Source organism: Nematolebias whitei, chromosome 16 (genome assembly GCF_014905685.2).
Source record: "Nematolebias whitei isolate Nwh7 chromosome 16, NemWhi1, whole genome shotgun sequence".
NCBI lineage: Eukaryota > Metazoa > Chordata > Actinopteri > Cyprinodontiformes > Rivulidae > Nematolebias > Nematolebias whitei.
Window position 1 is genome coordinate 14,599,660 of NC_056513.1, and position 21,538 is coordinate 14,621,197.

Consider the following 21,538-nt stretch of genomic DNA (forward strand, 5'->3'; position numbering starts at 1 on the left):
GGATATTTTACATTTTTCTTATAGTTGCCTCTACTTTTGTTTCATAAACCAAATCAAGAGTGGGCATATGGTGGATGTTGCATTTTGCCGAGACTGAGCTGAATACAGCACCTCAAACTGAGGAAGTCTTTCGGATGAAAGACGAAACGTTTCTACATTTTTTTGTTGTTTTGCTTTGTTTTGTTTTTTTGAATGTATTATTGAGCATGCATCAGGACGTACAGTTTAAACTTACATTTGGATAAAAGGTGAATGGTAAATGGACTGTACTTGTATAATGACTTTCTATCTAGTCAAGCTACTCAAAGCACTTTACAATACAACCTGTACCCTCATTTACCTCCTCACACATTCATGCAGCACTCTACTAGATCTCTACAAATATAATCTGACTTTGTAGAGACTATTCAGTGATTTAAATCACATTCATACACTGATGGGACACACATCGGTGGCAATGAGGGGTTCAGTGTCTTGCCCAGGGACACTTCAACATGTGACTGCTGGTGGAATCGAACCCCCAACTCTCCTATTGGGAGGACGACAAGGGTCTAGAATGGTTTGGTACCAGTTCATAAGTTGCTTGAAGATTTTTCTTAAGCCTGCTGATGGCTTCTTTCTTTTTTAGCTAAAGCAAAAAAGAATAAGGGGACTAAACGTGAGTGGTTAAATTTTATAGAAGCAAGTCTTATAATTAGTATGGTAAGACCAAAAAATTTAGAATCAGCCTTTCTTTGCATTGACGTTGCCCAATGTACCAGTAATGCACATAAATAAACCTTTGTTTGTATTATTCCGTTTAATATAGAAATTATTCTAGGGTTAATACAGATATTTTATTATTTTACATACATATTTATCAACGTACACACGTTCTGTATGAGTCTTTAAAAGATCCACACTACAAAGGTAATAAACAATAAACCTGTGATTTTGTTTTATTATTGTGCAATTTATATTCTACAGAATTGGAAAACACCTATTCTCAAAAATTAAAAGACCATTTAGTTGTTGGTAAAATTTTAGATGAAGGTCTGGCTCAATCTGGTAACTCTCAGAATATGTGTTGGGGATCAGTCACAGCTACTACCACATCAAATCTTAGGTCAATATCTGTATAAACCACCGACTTATTACTATTTAAAAAAAAAAGTAATTTAGTTGTGGCAGCCATTTTGAGTTGTAGATGTATACACAATGATTTCTTTCTGCAAGTTTCAATAAAATTTGTTTTGCGGTTCGTGGGATATTTTGTTAACAGACACATACAAGCTAAAACAAAACCATCTGCCTTCACCTTTTGTTTGGCGTGCGACAGTTAACTTTATCGATACATCATGGCGACGAAAGTGTTGTAGACTGAAGGAAGAAAGTTCACTTTAGGCTGGTTTAAAATGGCAATCCTTTCAGTGTGATAACTTGTAATCTGTTTCTTTAGAAAGCTGTTGGTGCCAACAGGCAGTGTTGTGAGAATATCAGGTGTCATGTGCGTTTTCATCTTTAACACAAACTGGAATGGTCTGAAGGGATCGTATGTACTCATTTTACAGTTTTACAGTCGTGTTTTTTTTATTAATTTTTACTTCCTCATAAGAAAACAAGTGTTTCTGAGTTGTGATCTTTACGGTCTTTATGCAGCGTAGAGAATGTAGTTAGCTTAGTGCTCTCTCTCAGCTTGCATAACTTTCTTCCTGTAGGTCTCCTACAATAACTTTCAGAGTTACGTAAGCGATGGTTTGATGTTTATTGAAGAAAAGTACAGGTGTATGTGGACACACCTTTGTTTTTGCTGTTATAAAACCTCTTCCGTGCTCTCGCTCTCTTTCACCCGGGCCTTCAAATTGCAGACTAAGCCAGCCGTCCAGATGAGTGTGCAGCTGTGACGTCAGCAGGCGTAGTTTTATTAGTTTTGTGGTTGTCGCTGGGCAAACACTTGTTGTCATCACTCTGGGGTGTTTCCTCCAGCTGAGGCTCATAAAACACATCGCTTTGTGACTGTCCCTTGATGTGGGACTCGTTTCACATTTATTACACCCACAAATGGTCTGTGCAAAAAGCGTGATGCAGTGCGTTGCACACTTGGTCTCGCTGCATGGCTTTCCGCGGTAGCAGTGCACAGCTGGGCGGCTACTGGGGGTAACTTATTAGCAGTTTCTTGGAAAGCTGACTAAACACGAAGAAGCCCTTGTAGTTCTTCACTGAAGATAATGGGCCAGTTGCTGGAAAAAATGTTAAATAATTGTTTTTACAATGCATACTAAAGTGCATTTTTCTTGTGAAAAAACAAGTTTTGCCTTCAAAATCCTTCCCAGTCACAGTTTTGGTATCTGTCCTTGGTAAATTATGTCACGCTTGCCTTCAGGATGGCCTGATGTCTTATCAAAGATAATCGTTGAGGTGTAATAAGTGCTGAGTGTTCTACCCTCAAGGGCTCAGTGCTCACGAGGTTGTGTGTTTCTGCTTCTTCAGCTTGGCTGGAAAACGAACTCAGACTGTTCGTCAGAGGGGCAGCTGTAGATAACGTATTCAGTGGTGCCCAGTCCTGGTCCTCGAGGGCTGCTATCCTACATGCTTTAAATGTTTCTCTGATTCGACACACCTGATTTGAGTGAATGAGTGATTAGCAGGCTTCTGCAGAGAGATGCTGAAGAGCAGGTAAAACAGCCAAAACATGCAGGATAGTGACTTTCAAAAAACAGGATTTGATGTACCTTACAGTTTGCCCCTTTTAGACCCTCAGAATTTGAAGCAAGTTTTAGGCCTTGTCCAGTCAAGAATGGTGATTTGTGAATAGGCAAAGGTTTTCCTTTTTAATCGTTTCACCCGTGTCCACATGGAAATGGCATTTAAAGAGTCCTTAAACAGTATTTTTCAAAACTCTAAAAAAAAAAAAATCCTCAAATGCCACTGTTGCATTGTTGTGCGTACAGCCTAAACACAACCCTTTAAAAAAAAGGTGATGTCTTAGTCCCACCTCAAACATACGACCACAAGCGTGACAGTAATGACCGATTACATGCTTGTGTTCGTTCTGCAGATAATCTGATGATCTTCTCAACTGCAGCAGAACCTTGGTCTTCTGTCATATTTCAATGAACACATAAGATTGATTAACAATAACATTACCTTAAATACGGAAAAGAAAACTACCTTATTATTACACAAAATAATCTTAAGGCTGCAAAGGTTTTTTGAGGGATGCACGATATTATCGGCATGGTATCGGTATCAGCCGATATTAGCGATAAAGCTAAATGTCGGACATCAGCCATTCCATCAAAATAACTCCCCAATATGAAAGACTTCTGTTTTAAGTTAATTTTTAATTTAAGAAACTGTCAAGTATATCAATTAATGCACTACTACTTATGCACTTTTCACTTGTTGCTTGTGAACAGGTTGAGTTTAGATTTGTGAAAATTTACAATTTGCACTGTTCGAGTTTGTCATTGTGCTAGAGAGAATAAATATCATGAATAAATTTGACAATAAACATAATCCAAGTTGAAGTGTTGCATCATTTTCACCCTCTTTTTGGCATCTGCATTTGGTAACAGGCCAAATTGACAAAGATCATGCAGAATAATACAGTATTTTAATTCTACTGCAGAGAAAGCTATGTAGTCTCTGTAAGTAGGTCTAGGGGGAAAAATATTGGTATTTGTATCGGTTATCGGCCAAATAAGTTTTAACATATTGGCATATCGGATATCAGCCAAAAATCCAATATCGTGCATCCCTAGTTTTTTATGATTTTGATCTGTCAATTAAAAACAACTAACATAATGTAATATAACAATATACATTAAGTTTACATAAAAAACAATAAATGGGAATAGTTATAAAAGACTGACACGCAGGATACACTGCATGAATTTGTCCACGTATTTGGACTGAGGCAACTTTGTCAATATGTCCCAAAATACAAGTTCAGCATTACTGTAACTACTACATTACCATCACTAAGAGGTTTTGGGTTTTGCTCATACATTTGTCCTCCATCTTTCTCTTGTGTTTACCGTTTGGAGCTGCACATCTTCTTTACTGTTTCTGGTGTGTTGTCGTGGTGGCGTTGCAGCGCCGCACACCGGCCAGCCATATGTACTAGAACGTTTAGGTCCGTTTTTTGTGTTTCTGTGTGGATGAAAACATTTCTAGAAACTGTGCTGTATTTAGGGAAAATATTGTTTTGCAGAGGAAGCTTTCCCATTAGGACAGAGGTTTTTCTCCACAATGACTCGGTGAAAACGGGGTCAGTTTTCAAGCACAGCTCAGCTCAGTTTGATGGAATATCTTGAGTTTGGAGAGAAGGGAGAGAGGAAGGAAAGGGACTTGGAAAACACCGCAGTACTCTGCTGGAATGAACAAGATTGCATGTTTACGTGTCAACTGTGTGCGTGTTGAGTGTGTGAAATAAACTGTATGTTCCACCTCGTGAGACCAGTGTCCTTTTCCTGTTTGTTGCCATGCACTGGTTTTTACTCTGATGTTGTAATGTCGCTCACAGCTTTGCGCGTGACCCACACTTTCTGTCATGGCCATATGGCGAGAGAGGAAAGTCTGGCTGTAAAGAATTAATAGAGGCATGACGAAACAAACAAACAAAAACATTTAATGGAGAAGGGCAACATGGGGAGAGGTGAGGATTAGAAGCGAACATGTTTCCTTTTCCTTCTCGCTCAGCTGTTGTGTGTTCTAGCGTGGGTATACACACAGATTACCTTATGCAAACACTGCGCCTTTGCTTTGAGGAGGCAATGCAGATACTCACAGCTAATGTTTTCCTTATCGGGAGACGCACCAGTCAATCATGCACTGTAGCTGAGAGGGACTGGAAAAGCAGCCGGTCATTCATTTATTATGCCCAGGCTCCATTGTGGCTGTGTGCATGCTTCTTTTACAATGGACTTAAACTATGAGTGACTCTTTCTTATGTCATGCCATTTAGTCATAATTTTGGGTGATTAACACAAGCAGCCTGGTCCATATGACCAGGCCGGCATGTGAGGCATAAAAAGCCGGCACAAAAGAGACGAGCTTTATATATTTTTTTGTTTCTGTTAAACATTACTGTCATTAAAATAACATGTTACCTAACAGGATGTCTGAACTCACATTTTTTCCTTCAACGTGGACTCAGGACTGATGTTTACTCGTTTACATAATTTTTGTGTAAATGAGTAAACCTTTCTCGTAGCGTATCGTGATAGTATGCAAATTCTTGTCACTTTCAGCTTTCATTGAAATTTTAATTCAGGTGAACTGGATTTTCTGGCATTGCAGTTATTCTCAGTATCAGTGTGTGACGTGTGTTCATCAGGTGGAAGCAACTTCTCTCGTGTTGAAAAGCAAGAGGAGAAGACGAACATCTCTGTGAATGAGAGACATTTGATCCCCATTTTTTTGTCCTTAAGTTTTTTTTAATCGTCGTTTTCTTGAGCATCTTCATACTATATTTTCTCAGGGTCTTCATTTAGAGCTTCAGCGCCTTGTTGAATATATTTCAATTTGACTTGTCCATATGTATGCACCTGTATGCACATATGACTTTACAATGATGTTTTTTGGACAAGAGTTTTAAGGATTTGTCATTCCCTGGAAAAAAGCAATAACAAACGTTATTTCTAAAAACAGAACAAATGATATTGACTCTCCTTTGGGTAATCTACTTCCCTTGAAAGACTTTCTTTTAATTTGAGTTTCAGCAGAAGTGATGCAGATTAATGGTCAGTTTCCATTTTATCCAAAAAAGATGAGCGATTAGAACCCAGCGGGATTTTTAGGAATGAGGGTCAACCTTCTAACTTCCTCTGTTACAAGAAACACATTAAAAAGCACCAAGCTATATACATTTATCGAGAGTTACTGTAAAGTTATTTATTTTATTAAGAAATAATCGTGAATTATTTTTCATCAGCTGCTTTTTATTTTAAATGCACATTTTTTTTATAGACATATCTGATCGAAAGATTCCCTAAACATCAGCAACATTTTACTGTATTATTATCAAACCATTTAATGTTTTGAAATCAATTTTGACAGTGTCCACTAATTTTCACAAAATATATATATATTTTTTTACATTTTTGAGATTCTGTAGATGTACTTGAAATTGAATATGACTGAAAAATGATCAACAAGGTGACGTTCTAGATTGCATTTTATATGTTTCCAAACTTCTCAGGTCTTAAAGCAGTTAGTCTCACTGCGACATCTTCCCGTTCTCTTTTTTCTCACATTGATTTTAGTATGATAAATACATTATTATGTTTATTTTAACTAGAGCTGTGCAGTGTTTATATGATGTATGTAAAAGCTATGTCACAGCTAATCAATATTAGCCAACACAAACTGGTTATAGCTCAGTACATTTTATAGACACTGAGCTAAAGTTTGGTGTGGTAGTAGCTGAGAGTCAATCACAACATATACAGTGGCTCCTCGATACTTTGCTGTTTGACTTTCTCGGACTCACCTTTTGCGGGTTTTCAACGTAAGATTGTACACATTGTTTCCCGGTGGCCTGACCTGCTCAGTGATCGCCGAAGGGCCCCCTCCTTTCTCTTTCTGAGGATGTCTGTCACAGGTTGCACGCCCGCCTGTTTTGCTTCTCTGCTGTGACAGACAGCCTTAGAAAGAGAAAGGAGGGGGCGGGGTCTGTCTTTCCTCATCACTGCTGTTGGATCTTCAGTGAGGCGGATACCAGAGTGAGCGGTTTAGATTGTTTATTTAGAATAATCAAGCTTAACCCGAACCGAGGTTCAGGAAATGTCCTGGTGCTCCCAATGACCAGTCCGCCCCCGGGCGCTGATTGTCTCAGTAACCGTAGCATCAGTCCGTCTGCTCTCTTTCGCTGTGCTCTTAGAGCTTTTAGAGAGTTTACAACATTGTTAAGAACATTGCAAGAGTGTGGGGAGGGTTTATAAAGCCTTAAAATACATATACATACTAAAATAAATATAATGTCCCTACTTTGCAAATTTTCACCTATTGCGAGGGTGTCTGGAACGTAACCCCCGCAATAAGTGAGGGACTGCTGTACTTTAAATGTGACATACAGCAATGTCGCATGAGGTTGAACATTAGAGATTGAAAACAGCTATGACTCTGTCATTTCTTCACAATTAGATGATCTTAAAATTTAAATTTTAGACTTTAGATTAAAATTCTGGCATGAAAGGTGGCGGGTGACATGCATTCCTTCACAAAGAGTAAAACTGCATAGACTCGGAGGAGGCGGGTCAGTTGGAGCCGTCCTGAGTTGGGGCTGGAGCATGTTTGGAAAGGTGTTGAACTGTTTTTGGCCTCCTCGCGCAACACGAGCGTTCAAAAACAGCCGCTGATCTCAGAGCGGGAGACAAAGCAGAGACAGCAGAGACCACGAGCGTACATCTACAAATGGAGTAATAAATCACTGCAGACAGTGAGGGATAAACAAACAGGAGCTTCATGGAAGTACATGCAGTATTTCCTCCGGGTTGTCTGCGTTACACCTGTTTTTTATTTTTATTTTATTTACACGGCCTGTCAGCTTTCTGCACACAGAGGAAGCACCCAAAAATGTTCATGGAACTTCAAAGGAACAACAATATCTGAAGAATTAGACAAAAGTGATGGAAATTAGTCATTTCTTATACTTTTTGCCTTGAACTTTTGTGAATTTACATTTCTTATACAGTAACAAATGTTGAACTGTCATTTTTGTACCCCATCAAAGTAGCTTTAAACTTAAAGATCAAGACTTTCCTGTGGCCGTTTGCTTTTGTTGGCCTGTAGACAGCGGTGAGTGACATGAAACACGGGGAGGCGATGTGAGGCAAACCAGAGACGCTGGCAACACATCTTATTTTTGTGTTACAAGGATCACCCTGCCGTCTCCTGAACAGGAATGTGCACCCTCATAGCCGAGAATCTTGTTTTCACATCAGCCTGTTCGAACGACTTTTAAACCTCGTCGCTGCTGCTGCACATGTGCTGGCCCATCCCGAGAATGATCTCAGCCCTGGCTGCAGCTCAGCTATGAATGAGCGAAACGGCTCTGAAGTCGGTGTTTATGGAGGGCCTCGTTCTCTCAGAGGGGAGAACCAAAGTTAAATAAATACTCGCTCCATCCTGTCTGCATTAAGGGCCTGCACACATGGCTTTGACGTCAGAGTGACATTAAACAGGGTGGGGTGGCCCAGCTGGCTGTCACAAGAGCATACGCTCATGCACACTTACTCTTCCACAACTTGCTATTAAAGTCAGTATTGTGTGATTTTCTGCAGCATGTTACCGAGTTCCTTTTTTCTTTTATCAAATATGTAATTTGAATTATCTCCAAGTTTGGTCACTTTAAGAATTTTTTTATGCTTTTTTCCAAAGATAGTTTTGACCACTTTTGGTGACGTAGCTCCTTCAAAATGGCCAAAATTGTGTTTGTTCTCTTACTTACCGGTAGTTTAGTTTTTCTTTCTCTACAGCGAGATTACACTTCTGTGTGCTTACATGCCTGCATTTGAATGTGCGTATACCCTGCGGTTCCACAACAGGTTCATCAGCATGCCAGCCCTCAACAATTTAGGAGCGATGAGATCTCATCAGCTTTGTTTAAAACTGAAAATTAATTACCAACGAGTGAGATTAGTTCCTTTAGCGGCCACAGACATAAAAAATAACCCCTGAGTTAATGTTGCTTTCTTTTGCTTTTTAATTAAAACCAAAATATGCTCACAACTTGACTGTGATGTGTGGTTTTGCAGATGAATTCATGTTGGTGTCAATAGATGCTCATCAAACCGTCACTGGTTGAGCAGAATATGAGAAGAACTGGAGATGTTGGCGATCTCCGCTTATGGCATTAAACCAAAAGCACAAAGATGTAAAATAAAGTGGAAATAGTGTAAGAAAATTTACTTTTGTTTGTTCCATGCAGGTGTTTGCTTAAAAAACAACATATATTGCTGGATTAGATATTAGCAGCTACAGTTACAGGCTTGATGCCAAACTTTTTGACTGTAAATGTCAGTCAGGTTGTTGTTTTGCAGGTGTTTGACCATGATGACCCTCCCCACCCCTGTACATGTTCGTGTTGAAGCTGTCAGATGTCACCGACAGGACAGCTGGTGTCTCATGAACTTCAGGGCAGAGGATTTCCTTCTCTGTTGGTGTCAAACTACATGTCAGGCATGAGCTTGGGTAGGGTTTTGTGTCATGAAGTAATGTGGAAAACACAAGTGTGTGTGCGCACAAAGATACTGGAAGATTTAAATTAGCTGAATCTCTAACCAGGATGTGTTTCTTTCTGTCCTTCATTTTACCTGTCTTTAATTTAAAGACCTAGTATTCTTTGAAGGAATGCATATCACACAGCACTTTTATTGCCAGAGTTTTAATTCACTTCAGTTCAATTCAGTTTATTTATATAGCACCAAGTCACAACAGAAGTAATCTCAGGGCACTGAACAGAAACCGATATGTATAAAATAACATTATTTATCTGAGGAGCAGACTGCTTTGAGTTTAACTCCATCACAGAACTCTCATCTTGAGCAAGCATGAAGGCGACAGTGGAAAGGAAAACCTATGTCATGAGGAAGAAACTCTTTAGCAGAGCCACACTCAGGACGAGCAGCCATCTGCTTCGACTAGCTGCGTTTGAGAGGGACAGATACACAATGGCAGGTCGAGGATCACATGTTAAGATAGAAAAAATATGAAATGAAAACTGTTCCATTGTAACAACAATTCATTTTAAGAAATGAGGCCAATTTGTACTCCAGTAGTCTAAACCTATGGCAGCATAACAAGCTAACCCTGACTATAGGATTTATCAAAAAGGAAAGTCTTAAGCCCAGTCTTAAAACAGGACAGTGTGTCAGCCTCACGGACAGAAACTGGAAGTTGGTTCCACAAGAGAGGAGCCTGATAAATGAAAGTTCTTTCTCCCATTTTGCTTTTGGAAACTCTAGGAACCACACTCTTAGGAAAATATGGAACAATACAGTCTCCAATATAAGATGGAGCTGGGTTGTTGAGAGCTTTGTAGGTTAGAAGTAAGATTTTGAACTCTATTCTGGACTTGACAGAGAACCAATGGAGAGAAGCTAAAACTGGAGAGATATGATCTCTCATACTAACTCCATTGACTCTGGCAACAGCATTGTGGATCAACTGAAGACTTTTTAAAGTAGTATTTGGACACCCAGACAATAAACAATTGCAATAGTCCAGTCTAGATGTGACAAATGCACAAATCAGTTTTTCGGCATCATTTTTAGATGAGATGTTTCTAATTTTAGCGATATTATGCAAATACAGTGGAAAAAGGTGGTTCTAGTAATGTTTTTAATGTGGAGGATAAAAGACATGTCCTGATCAAAAATAACACCAATATTTTTAACAACAAATACCAAAGCATGCAACATAAGTACAAAAACAAGATGCCTAATGGGAAAAAGGAATAAATCTACATCAGCATGGTCCTATTAGCAGAGTGGTTCTGTTGGCAGTGAGGTTACTTTAGCAACATGGTCCAGTTAGCAGCATGATACTGTTAGCGGCGCGGTCTTGTTAGCAGTGTTAGTTATCAGTTAGCATTATCAGTTCTGGTGCCTCTCCACCTTTGGTTAGGGTAGTGGGGTTTCCTGCTTGGAAAATTGTCCAGGAAACTGTCCAGGGAAATTTAGGTAAAGGTCATGGATGTTATCACTTACTAATGTTAATTAATGTAGAACCATGTGTGTGAGTTAGAGTTGTTTCGTCTGAACAGAGAGGAGCCTGCAGGGGCACAGAGCCTGTGCACCTGATAAACTTCAAGGCCTCCAAGATGGAAAGCAGAGGTAGTTTTGACCCCACCTGCCTGATAAGTTTATAAATAGACAATTCTTTATACTGTCTGTGGGCAGACCTTGTGACCGGAGCTTCCATGTAACATCTGTGCTAGCCTGTTTTCAATTCTGCGCCCCTAGCAAGTAAAAACAGGGTTGAAAGATCTTCTCGTATCCTCAGCGTGGCTTATTTGATAAATGAAATGATGAAAGGGCAATTAATTTATCCAACAGAAACACCGAGGGGTGCTCTCGCCTGCATCTCTAAGTTGGAAACACTGTGCACACCTGCTGTGTATCAGCCAGTATGACCCGTCCTGCTCTGCTCTGATTGGGTCAAACTCTGGCTCTGCTTCTCTTTTTTTTTTGAAAGCAGCGTCAGTTTAATCCCTGGATCGTCATCAGATTGGATGGCTTTAACAAAGACTACAACAAAACACACATTTTTCCCACCCCCCTTTAATTTTTACAGATGATGGAAATCTGTTACAGCGATGGAAAGCTTTAATATTTCACTTTGGAGGCAAAATCTGGTTGTTCGAGAGAAAATGGGACATCTCGGACACCCAGAAGCTGCTTTTATCGACCCCTGATTACAACATTACATCCTAACTGAAGGCCTAGCTCTATAGTCATGGTTTGCCACTGATGTTTCTATAACATAGCAGCACATTTTGGGGAAATTTGTCATTTTAATGCTCGAAGGATGACTGAAGCTCAGGAAACGGTGATGGTCGATTCTGTATATTGTGGCTTTAATCCACAGCTACTTTTTTATGGTAAACGTTGGCATCTGTGTTTGCTACTAGACTAAAATATGAAGACAAACAAACGTATGCTCTGTCGGTTAGTCATGCCTTCAGTACATTTTTTTTTGTTGCACAATTTAACAACTTTTTAAATTGCTCAAATCGGAGCCATCTGTGATTGTTACCCTGTGTTCACAGCTGTTGCATTTATTAAACGTAGATTGGACCCTAATATGGTTCAGATGTTGGTTTATTTATTTCTAATGGCGTGAACACAGAAAGAGTCGGAACAGCTGGACTGAGACTTTTGAGTAGCACGCTGCTCCAAACAAACTTTGGGTTCTTTCTGTTGGGATTGCCGACTGACCTCAGGACCTGCAGCTAAACAGCTCTTCATACCTGAAAATTTTTTTTGTTGCAAATTGTGAAGCTTTTTGCTTTAAGCATTCTGCTAGTGGAATTTTTGTTTTCGCTGATTATTACTTAGGAACAAAAAAAAAACAAACAAACAGGTGTTTCTTGTTTAATTGATTGTGATAAAAGAAAAGCAGATATACGTTGAATTGGTTATTTTTAATGACAAACTGCCATCAAGGATACACTGAGGCGCAACCGTTGATTGGAGCTGTGTTTTGTGACCGCTGTCCTCTAGACAAACATGCCTCGAATCAGCTCTCTTACTACTTCCCGTGATGTGTTGGAAGTACACCAACTTCGACCTCTCCTTCCATTACACCTCAGCTCCCTGCGAACAGGATGGCAGGAACTGAGGAAGTCCGGCTTCAAGCTGCAGTGTGAAAAAGGCCGCAGTTTTGTCAAAAGACTCGGCTTTGAAGAGAGCAGTACAAGTGAGACCAGACGTGCCAAAACCACCACAAATGACAGCTTTTACACCAGAGCAGATTTTTTTTTTTAATTTTTATAATTTTTAATGTGTGTACACCCAGTAAAACAGGCCAATAAAAACATTTCCATTCCCAGCAGCAGTATGCTTACTACCAGGACTTCAGTAATGTTCCTCTTAAAAATAAACCTGTCTGCTACGGCGAAGTGAGAGCATTTAATCAGTGTTGTATCCGAGTTTTTAACCAGCACAGTTTTCTGGACTCATTAGTCCCGTTCACTGTGTAAATTCTGAATTTTTATCAAAAGTTAAAGTGCTGTCAGATTAGCGTACTTCTGTATACTTTGTGCTATTTTACCCATTTATATATATTTAAAAAATCACCTTGTTAATGTAAAGTGTGCAATGGTTTTTGTAACTTTTAATAATTTTCAAAGTATTTATTTATTCATAAATATTTTCTTTATAAACAGATGTTGAAATCTTTTTTAATTTCTTCAAAAACATTGTTCTCTATGAAGTCCGTTCCAGTATACTTGCTGTTCTTGTCCTCATGCTACTTTTAGCTTTTAGCTAGTATTTTGTTGAATTTAGTTTTCATTTTGCTACTTTTAGCTTTCAGTTTGTTAATTTTGGTTTTTGGCTACCCTTTTGCTACTATTAGTTTCAAGCTAGCTTTCGGATACTTAGCTTTTAACTAGTCTTTTTTTGGCTCTTACTCTTACTTTAGCTGGCTTTTGATGTTTGACTACCTTTTAATTATTTTTTTATTTGAGCTATTTTTAACTTTTAGCTAACCATTGCATATTTTAAAACTTTTATCTAATGTTTAGCTATTTTTAGCAAATGTTTAGCAAATTTTAGCTGGTATTTTGCCACTTTTAGCTAGCCTTTTGCTGTTTTAGCTATCATTTAGCCACTTTTAGATTTAAAGTAATCATTAGTTGTTTTTTTGTTTGGTTTTTAGCTTTTTGCTGTTTGCAACTTTTAACATATAGCTAGCCTTCTCATATTTTTAGCTTTTAACTAGTATTTTACCACTTATAGTTAGTTTTGCTAAAACCAGCTTCTATGGAGCACAAGCCATTGTTTTGTGCTGTAACAGCTAGTGTTTTAGTACTTTTAGCTTTCAGCTGGCATTTCACTACTTTTAGCTTTTAGTTAGCCATTGCTATCATGACTATGCATTTTTTTTTTTAGACTTTTTAAATTTGAGCTATCCATTTATTATTTTAGCTTTTAGCTGGCATTTTGCCACATTGAGCTCTTAGCTAAAGTTTTGTTTATTTAGCTCCAACAGCTCAGTTTTAGCTTCTTCATCAAATGTCATCATCATTTACAGATTGATGATTGACGATGGCACTCAGCAACAAGGAGAATGGCTAAACTGAATCAGTTCATCGTGTTTTGAAAATGATACGATGGAGCCACTCGTCACACGTTTAGTGCGTTGCGCTCCACGTCAACCCAGCTGAGTTTTGCTCCATTTCTTTTTTGGTGCCACACAGATCATTTAATTCCTGAAAGCTCGCATCTCTGCGATCCATGGCCGGCTTCATCTGTGATTTTGAATGCTCCGAGGCAGCACAACGATCATCCGGTCTGTTCAGCCATTTTGTGGGAATGTTTTGCGAATGTGTTTTTTATTTCACAGCGAGCCCCTCCAAATTCTAAATTTTTATTGGCTTGAAAGCGCTGCGTTTCTCTGGGTGGGAATCTGTAAATGGATGGTTTAGAGCTCAAAAGCGAGCAAATGGGGTAAAATATGTTTAATTTGGCCGTTGTCTCTCGTATAAGATTTTTAAAGATTTGATCTAATTTAGCTTGAACTCTGTTTCCTTTAAACTGAAACTGAGGACTGGAAGTGCCATTAGTACAGGAGCCACCATTACAGGTGGCTGTGAAGTGCCACACAGATGTTGGACATTTGGACGAGCTGTGTTGTTCGTCAAAAGGTGTAAATAGTTGGAATAGTTTACGATCAACTTTAAGAGAGTTTTCCCTGTTATAATTTTAAAGCCTTATGTTAAACGGTGCAGGAAGGAACTTAAACCACCGTAAAACTGTGTATTTGTATGCTTTGTTCTCATTTTGTTTGTTCTTTATATTTGTGCATCTCTTTGTTTAGTTCTCAAGTGTTGTACCATTAGCCTGCCAGGGACTAATTTAGTCTGTATGGCATAATGTGCATAAAGTTCTTAATAAGGGCTCTGAGAGAGAATTGCCAATAGGGGCATGCTTTTATGGCTTGGTTTTATTAAAAGGTGATCATTGCTGCATTTTCTATCAGATTTTTATGACTTGTGGCCTTGTAAATTTGGACACTTTGGTTTCTTAATGTGGTATATGTTGTTGGTCAAAACTGCTATAAAATAAGATTTTCAGTGGCAGTCTCACTGAATTTTGAATGTTTGCAACCAAGTGACCAGCAACTTGTGTAGCCTTTTGAAAATCATCATTTGTTATCAAAACTTAAGCTGTGCCCATGATTTCTTTGCCCACCTCTGTCCAATTCATACCAGCCTTGGCTCGCTTTGTATCCACCTCGGCAGCCACCTCCACATTTATGATTTATTATGCTGGAGTAAACTTTTAAATGAAGATATGCAGAGTTGTAACTTTCTGTTTAAATATTAATTATTAATTATCATTAGCATTGTTAGACCTGGACATTCAGGGCTGTGGTCTTTGATGTTTTCTGTCATTAGGAGGAAAACTGTTCAGCGATTTGTGGACATACAGTAGTATTTTGAACTGGATTTGAAGGTGAACCGGTAACCAGTGCAGGGAGGCCAAAACTGGTGTAATGTGCTCTCTTTTGCCTGTACTGGTTAAAAATCGGGCTGCTGCATTCTGGACCAGTTGTAGTCGTGCAATGGAGGTCTGACTGATACCAAACAGGAGTGAATTGCAGTAATCAAGCCTAGATGTAATGAATGCATGTATTACTGTCTCCAGGTTATTTTTGGACAATATGGACTTCAGTTTAGACAGCTGCCTCATTTGGAAGAAACATGATTTAGCAATCATGTTTACATGATTGTTCAGTTTCAGGGAAGGGTCCATTATCACTCCCAGATTAGTGACTCTTTGTTTTTCTGACAGGGTTAGAGTGGAAAGGTCGATGCAATGGTTTGTGATTGTGTCATTGGGAGGGAACAACATGACTTCAGACATCTTTTCATGGACACTTAAGAAGTTTAAAGCCATCCAGTCCCTGATGTCAGCCCGGCAGTCGAGCAGAGGTTGAATAGAGCATGTACCATTGTGTCTTAGGGGGAAGTAAATTTGACAGTCGTCGGCATAGAAGTGAAAGGGTATGTTGTTTCTGGAAAGTAGCACCAAGTGGCAGCAGGTATAGAGAGAATAGGAGGGGACCCAGGATGGACCCCTGTGGAACCCCCCATTTAAGCTCTGTCACTGCAGAACTAAAATCCTTGATGGAGACACAAAAGGATCTGTCAGCAAGGTAAGATCTGAACCAATTGAGGGCTGACCCTGTGATGCCCACCCACTGCTCCAACCTAGCAATGAGGATCTCATGGTCGATGGTGTCAAAGTCGGCTGTGAGGTCCAATAGGACAAGCAGCACAGAATCACCAGTATCTATGGATCTGAAGATGTTGTTAAAAACCTTCAGTAGGGCAGTTTCAGTGCTGTGGAGAGATTTAAAGCCAGATTGGAATAGCTCTAAGATGGCGTGACCCTCCAGGAAGCACTTCAACTGGGAATCAACTGCTTTCTCCAGTATTTTAGAAACAAATGGGAGTTTGGAGACTGGCCGGAAGTTGGAAACGACTGAGGGGTCAAGGTTTATTTTTTTTTCAGGAGAGGCTGGACAGCAGCATGTTTAAAGGTTTTTGGCACCACGCCAGTGGATAAACTACTGTTTACTATAGCATGCGTGGTATATTCGTACTCAAAGAGAAACCGGTGCGGTAGACCTCCTGATAAGTCCTCCCACGTCACATGCAAACAGAATCAACACAGACAGCATGGTTGGAGGAGTGGATGCTTACTTTAAGCTGATGGAGTAAATGGAGGAGGAAGATATTTTTGCTGTAAATTTAGAAGAAGCGCAATTTTGTAAATTTGTTACGAAGAGACTGCTAAAGTTCCTGACGTGCACCTATGCTTTCTCTTTCTACGAGTTCTTTGACTATCTTTACAAGTTTTATTTGACTATTTTTTATCATGTTTGCTGGAACAGTTGTAATGTTGGCTATATTTTTCCAACAGTGTCGACCAGCTGCTCCTCAGCAGACGCTGCTCTCAAAAATCAGCTGGCTAAACACGCCCACAAAGCTCTGGCCAATCACACAATGTTCGCTGCATTCCTTGTAAGAAACTAGTTCTGATTAAGAGAAAAGCACAGGATGGGGTTTCAGTGGGGAGTGCGAGAAGGAAAAAAAAAAATTAGCACACAGGGCAGCACGGTGGCGCAACTGGTAGAGCTGCTGCCTCTCAGCGAGCAGGTCCCCGGTTCAAACCCCGGTCTGGGGGCCTTCTGGTTGGAGTTTGCATGTTCTCTCTGTGCATGCGTGGGTTTTCTCCGGGTACTCCGGTTTCCTCCCACAGACCAAAAACATGCATGTTAGGCTGATTGGTAACTCTAAATTGTCCCTAGGTGTGAGTGAGAGAGTGAATGTTTGTTTGTCTCGTTTGTCTCTTTGTGGCCCTGTGATGGACTTGCGACCCGTCCAGGGTGTACCCTGCCCCTCGCACAGTGATTGCTGGACATGGGCACCAGCGACCCCCGTGACCCAAAATGGAATAAGCGGGTAAAGATAATGGATGGATGGATGGATATTGGCATATCGGATATCAGCCAAAAATCCAATATCGTGCATTCCTAGTTTTTTGATTGCTGGACATGGGCACCGGCGCACAGACATAGCTGAGCTGTGTGCTGTTTTTACCGGCAGTTTTTGAGGTGGGGGAAGGGGGGTTCAGTGTGAGGGAAGAGGCAGCACTAGTATTTTAGCTAGTCCGCTTGTATTTCGCACCACTAGCTTAGCGCTACATCGGTTCTGTCGGGTGGGCGAGGAGGGGAGGTTGAGCACAGTTCAGTTCGGTAGGCAGGGCTCTCGGTTCTGTTAACAGGGTGGGGCGCCCCGCTTGTATAATGGTAGGGAAAACACTGAGTATGCACGAGGTAGTATTTGGTACATTTTCAACTTTTAATCACTTCTTGGTCTGCTGCCTTCATACATCTCCTCCTACATGTCACTGCATGAGTGCAGCTACAGCATGCGCTCTCAGGACATTATTACATGCAGTGTCCCCTCAGTGAGGCCTGAACTTGGCAAAAGTTTCTTCTCCTACTCCGCTCCTGTTTCCTGGAATATCTTACAAAAAGATCTGAAGCTCTCGACCTTGACCTCTCTTAAGTAGTTTTAAACATCTGTTAAGTTCATGACAAAAACCAATGCAGACATGTTCCTGCTTTTAGTTTTCTACACCTCCTTACAATCTAGCTGTTTTTTCGCTACTTTTCCTTTTAATTAACATTTTATTTTAACTTGTAATTTTTTTTTTATTAAATTAGTACGCATCCTTTAGGATTGTCTATTGTTGTCATTGTTGTCCACTGTTGTCCACTGTTGTCATCACTCTTTGTTAAAAATTCAGGTCGCTCTTGTAAATGAGTCCCCGAAGCTCAATGGGATTAACCTGTATTAAGTTGAATTTAGCATTTTATGCAAGTGTGACAATTTTCGCCGCCAGAGCATCGGAGCTGTATTTTGATTCCTGCACAGGAGCGCTCCTGTGACTGCAAAACTTGTCCACGATTAAAAAAAACCCACATGAGTGATAAATAATAATTATTAAAAAACAGGTTCAAATCTGCCTGTCTTGACTTCAAACGTTTACTCCAGCAGAATAAATCACAGGCGGCTGCCAACTTGGGCAGGAAGTAATGTAAACGGCCAAGAGTGCAGCTTTGCAAGCCGTGCACACAACAGTGAGCTGCGGTTTTTCAAAAATACAGCTGAGTTCAGCGATACTGCAACTGAAAGTTCACGCGCGTCACTTGCAGTTTTCCACAACTTTTTAGTCACCAAACGGTCTCATAACGGTCGCACTGGCGGACCCCCCGCCCCACACACACACGTACACTGCTTCTAGGAGCGGCTCAGTTCCTTTGAAGAATGCTGTTGTGTATACAAGTTTCACTCCTAACGCTCCGGGTGACCGATCCACCAAGTCGACTACTCATCACCTGTGTGCGGGTCCGTGTGTAAGATAGTTTATAGTTATGTTTGGCTAATGTTTGACAGAGCGCTGCTGATCTTCAAAGCTGTCAGTGTTCATCACATGCCCTGCCATATTGCAGCGAGGCAACTGGTGACATAAACCAGCTGCCTCTGGTGACACCAAGACACACACGTGAAAACTGTCACTCAGTCACACACACACACACACACTGATTGAATGCCTTCTGACTCCTGATCTGATAATGTTGTTAAACAGACTGATAAGTGTTGCAGCAGTGATTTGATTGATCTGACATAAATCTCTCTTTGTGTCTCTCAGGTGGAGGAGGAAAGAGGAATGGCCGCAGCAAGAAATGGAAGGAGATGCTTAAACTCCCGCACATTAGCCAGTGTGAGGAGCTTCGCCGCACTATCGGTACAAATAGGGAGTGTGTGTTTGTGTGTGTGAGGCAGAAAGATAATTTGCCATGCAGTGTCGTTGGGGCGGGTCTGACTGTAGGGGGAAGTTCAGATTGGACTTCCTTCCTGTTTCTACCCGTTAGGCAGGAAATTGGGTCTGTGTGTGAGTGTCTAAGATGGGAAACATTTTTATTCTTCTTAATATCACAGTCTAAACGCGTTTCTGTTCATGCATCAAATCCGCTTCCAGCCAGCTTTACTTGTGACCCGGAAAATCCACCAACTCCCGGGCTCCTCACCTGCCACAGTTTCTTGAATGCCATACAGCACAAGTGTGTGTAATAGTGCGTCACAGCTATCTCTGCCAGAGATTGCAGTGCTACCCTCCCCCACATGCTCACATACCCTCCCTCTTTTCATGCATCCTCCTTCCACTATCTGTCTCTCTCCTTCCTTCACTCCTTCAGCCACTTCAGAGAGAGGCAGAAGAGGAGAAGTACGGACAGGGAGCAAATGAAAAGCCGAAAAGGAAGACAGAGGCTTTTTACAGTGAAAGGAGATATGTTTTAAAGACAGTGAAGGATAAAATGAAGGCCGGGTGAAAAGGTTGTTGATGTATATGCTCCCCTTGGTGATATCTCTTACTCAGCACTGATTATGTTCTTTGTTTTCTTGACTGCACGACCCGACGCACCACAGACAAATCTAACGAGAGAAAGTGCATTTTCTGCACAAACGCAGTGTGGATGATAGCTGAATGACTGGAATTTGATAAAGATGGAACTACGCTTAAAGCTAAAATAAGCAGGGCCCTAGCAAAACACTAGCTAAGAGCTAAAATAAACCAAACTCTTGTAAAAGCCTAAATTAAGCAAAGCGCAAGCTAAAAGTAGCAAAACTAAATGTAGCAAAATGGTAGCTAAAAGGTTAAAGGATCATATCACCAACTAAAGCCAACAGTTGTAAAATGCTAGCTAAAAGAAGCAAAACTGAACATAGCAAAACACTAGTGAAACGTTTACGGAAACAGCATGTCAATTAAAAGCTAAAAGGAGCAAAACACTATCTAAAAGTTAAAAGGAGCAGATTGCTAACTCAAAACAGAAAAGATCAAAATGCTGCATAAAATTAACAAACCTAAATGCTAAAAGGAGCTAAATGCAAGCTAAACTCAAAAAGAGCAAAATGTTAGCCAAATGTGTCAAAAATTAGCTAAAAGGAGCAAAAGTAAAAAGAGCAAAACATTAGCTAAAAGCTAAAAAGAACAAAATACTAACTGAGAGACACAAGAAGCTGAACACTAGCTAAAAAGTTAAAGAAACAGAATACCTGCTAAAAAGGGCAAAAACATGAGCTAAAACCTAAAGTGAACAAAATACTAGCTAAATAACCCCCCCCCCCCCCCCCCAATAATGCTAGGTAAGAAAAATAAAATGCTTGGAAAACAGCAAAACGCTAACTAAAACCATCAAAACTTTAGTTAAATGGCTAAAAGTAGCAGAAGGGTAGTGTAAACATAAAGATATCAAGAGGCTAGTTAAAAGTTTAAAGTAGCAGAACCCATTCATCCATCCATTCTGTTTACCCACTTCTTCCTTTTCGGATCACGGGGGTCACTGGTGCTCATATCCAGCAGTCACTGCAAGAGGCGGGGGACACCCTGGACAGGTCTTGAGCCAATTACAGAGACACATGGAGACAAACGAGACAAACAACCATTCACTCTCTCACTCACAACTAGGGACAATTTAGAGTTACCAATCAGCCTAACATGCATGTTTTTGGTCTGTGGGAGGAAACCGGAGTACCAGGAGAAAACCCACACATGCACAGAGAGAACATGCAAACTCCACCCAGAAAGGTCTCCGATCGGGATTTGAACCTGCGACCATCTCGCTGACATGCAACAGCTCTACCAACTGAGCCACCATGCCGCCAGTAGCAGAACCAAATCTACAAATTAAAAGTAACATTAAAAAAACAGAGCCAGTATGTTGAAGCAGATTTTTTTTTTTAAAAGCTGTTTTGGAAAAATTTAGAGATCTAAATGATTTTACAAGGAAATAATTTTGAAATAAAATTAAATATTTATAAAAGTATAAAAGTTACAATAACCAAGCTAGCACCCGTCTTCTGAATGACCTCTGAGTTCTTTAATATATAAATGGATACATTAGGCTAAAGTATGCACAAGTACTTGGATTGCAAAACTGTTCTAACAAAAAAACGAACAGGTCAGTGATAATGTGAATGCTGAATAAACCTTTACATTTTCATTGTAGTTAGATTGCAATAAAAACCATACGTGAAAATAAACAGGAAAACCATAATGTGAATCATGCTTTCAGCTTTCACATTACTGTCTTAAATTCAACCTTAAAGATTCATCTTATATTTGAAACCTTGCACATTTGTCTTCGTTATGACTTTTAATGTTGCACAGGTTTCCATAAAAGGACTAAAGGTGCATGCTTGTGTGTGTGTGTGTGTGTGTGTGTGTGTGTGTGTGTGTGTGTGTGT

General features: G+C 40.1%; 1 protein-coding gene across 1 annotated transcript in view; it reads left to right on the plus strand.

Moving 5' to 3' along the window:
* The window catches only part of grk4 (G protein-coupled receptor kinase 4), a 72,928-nt gene that overhangs the window by 9,891 nt on the left and 41,499 nt on the right, over nucleotides 1-21,538 (plus strand). The window contains exon 2 of the mRNA XM_037689713.1: nucleotides 18,939-19,034. Within this exon, the coding sequence (XP_037545641.1) occupies nucleotides 18,939-19,034 (96 nt within the window). The remainder of the gene's footprint in view (nucleotides 1-18,938; nucleotides 19,035-21,538) is intronic.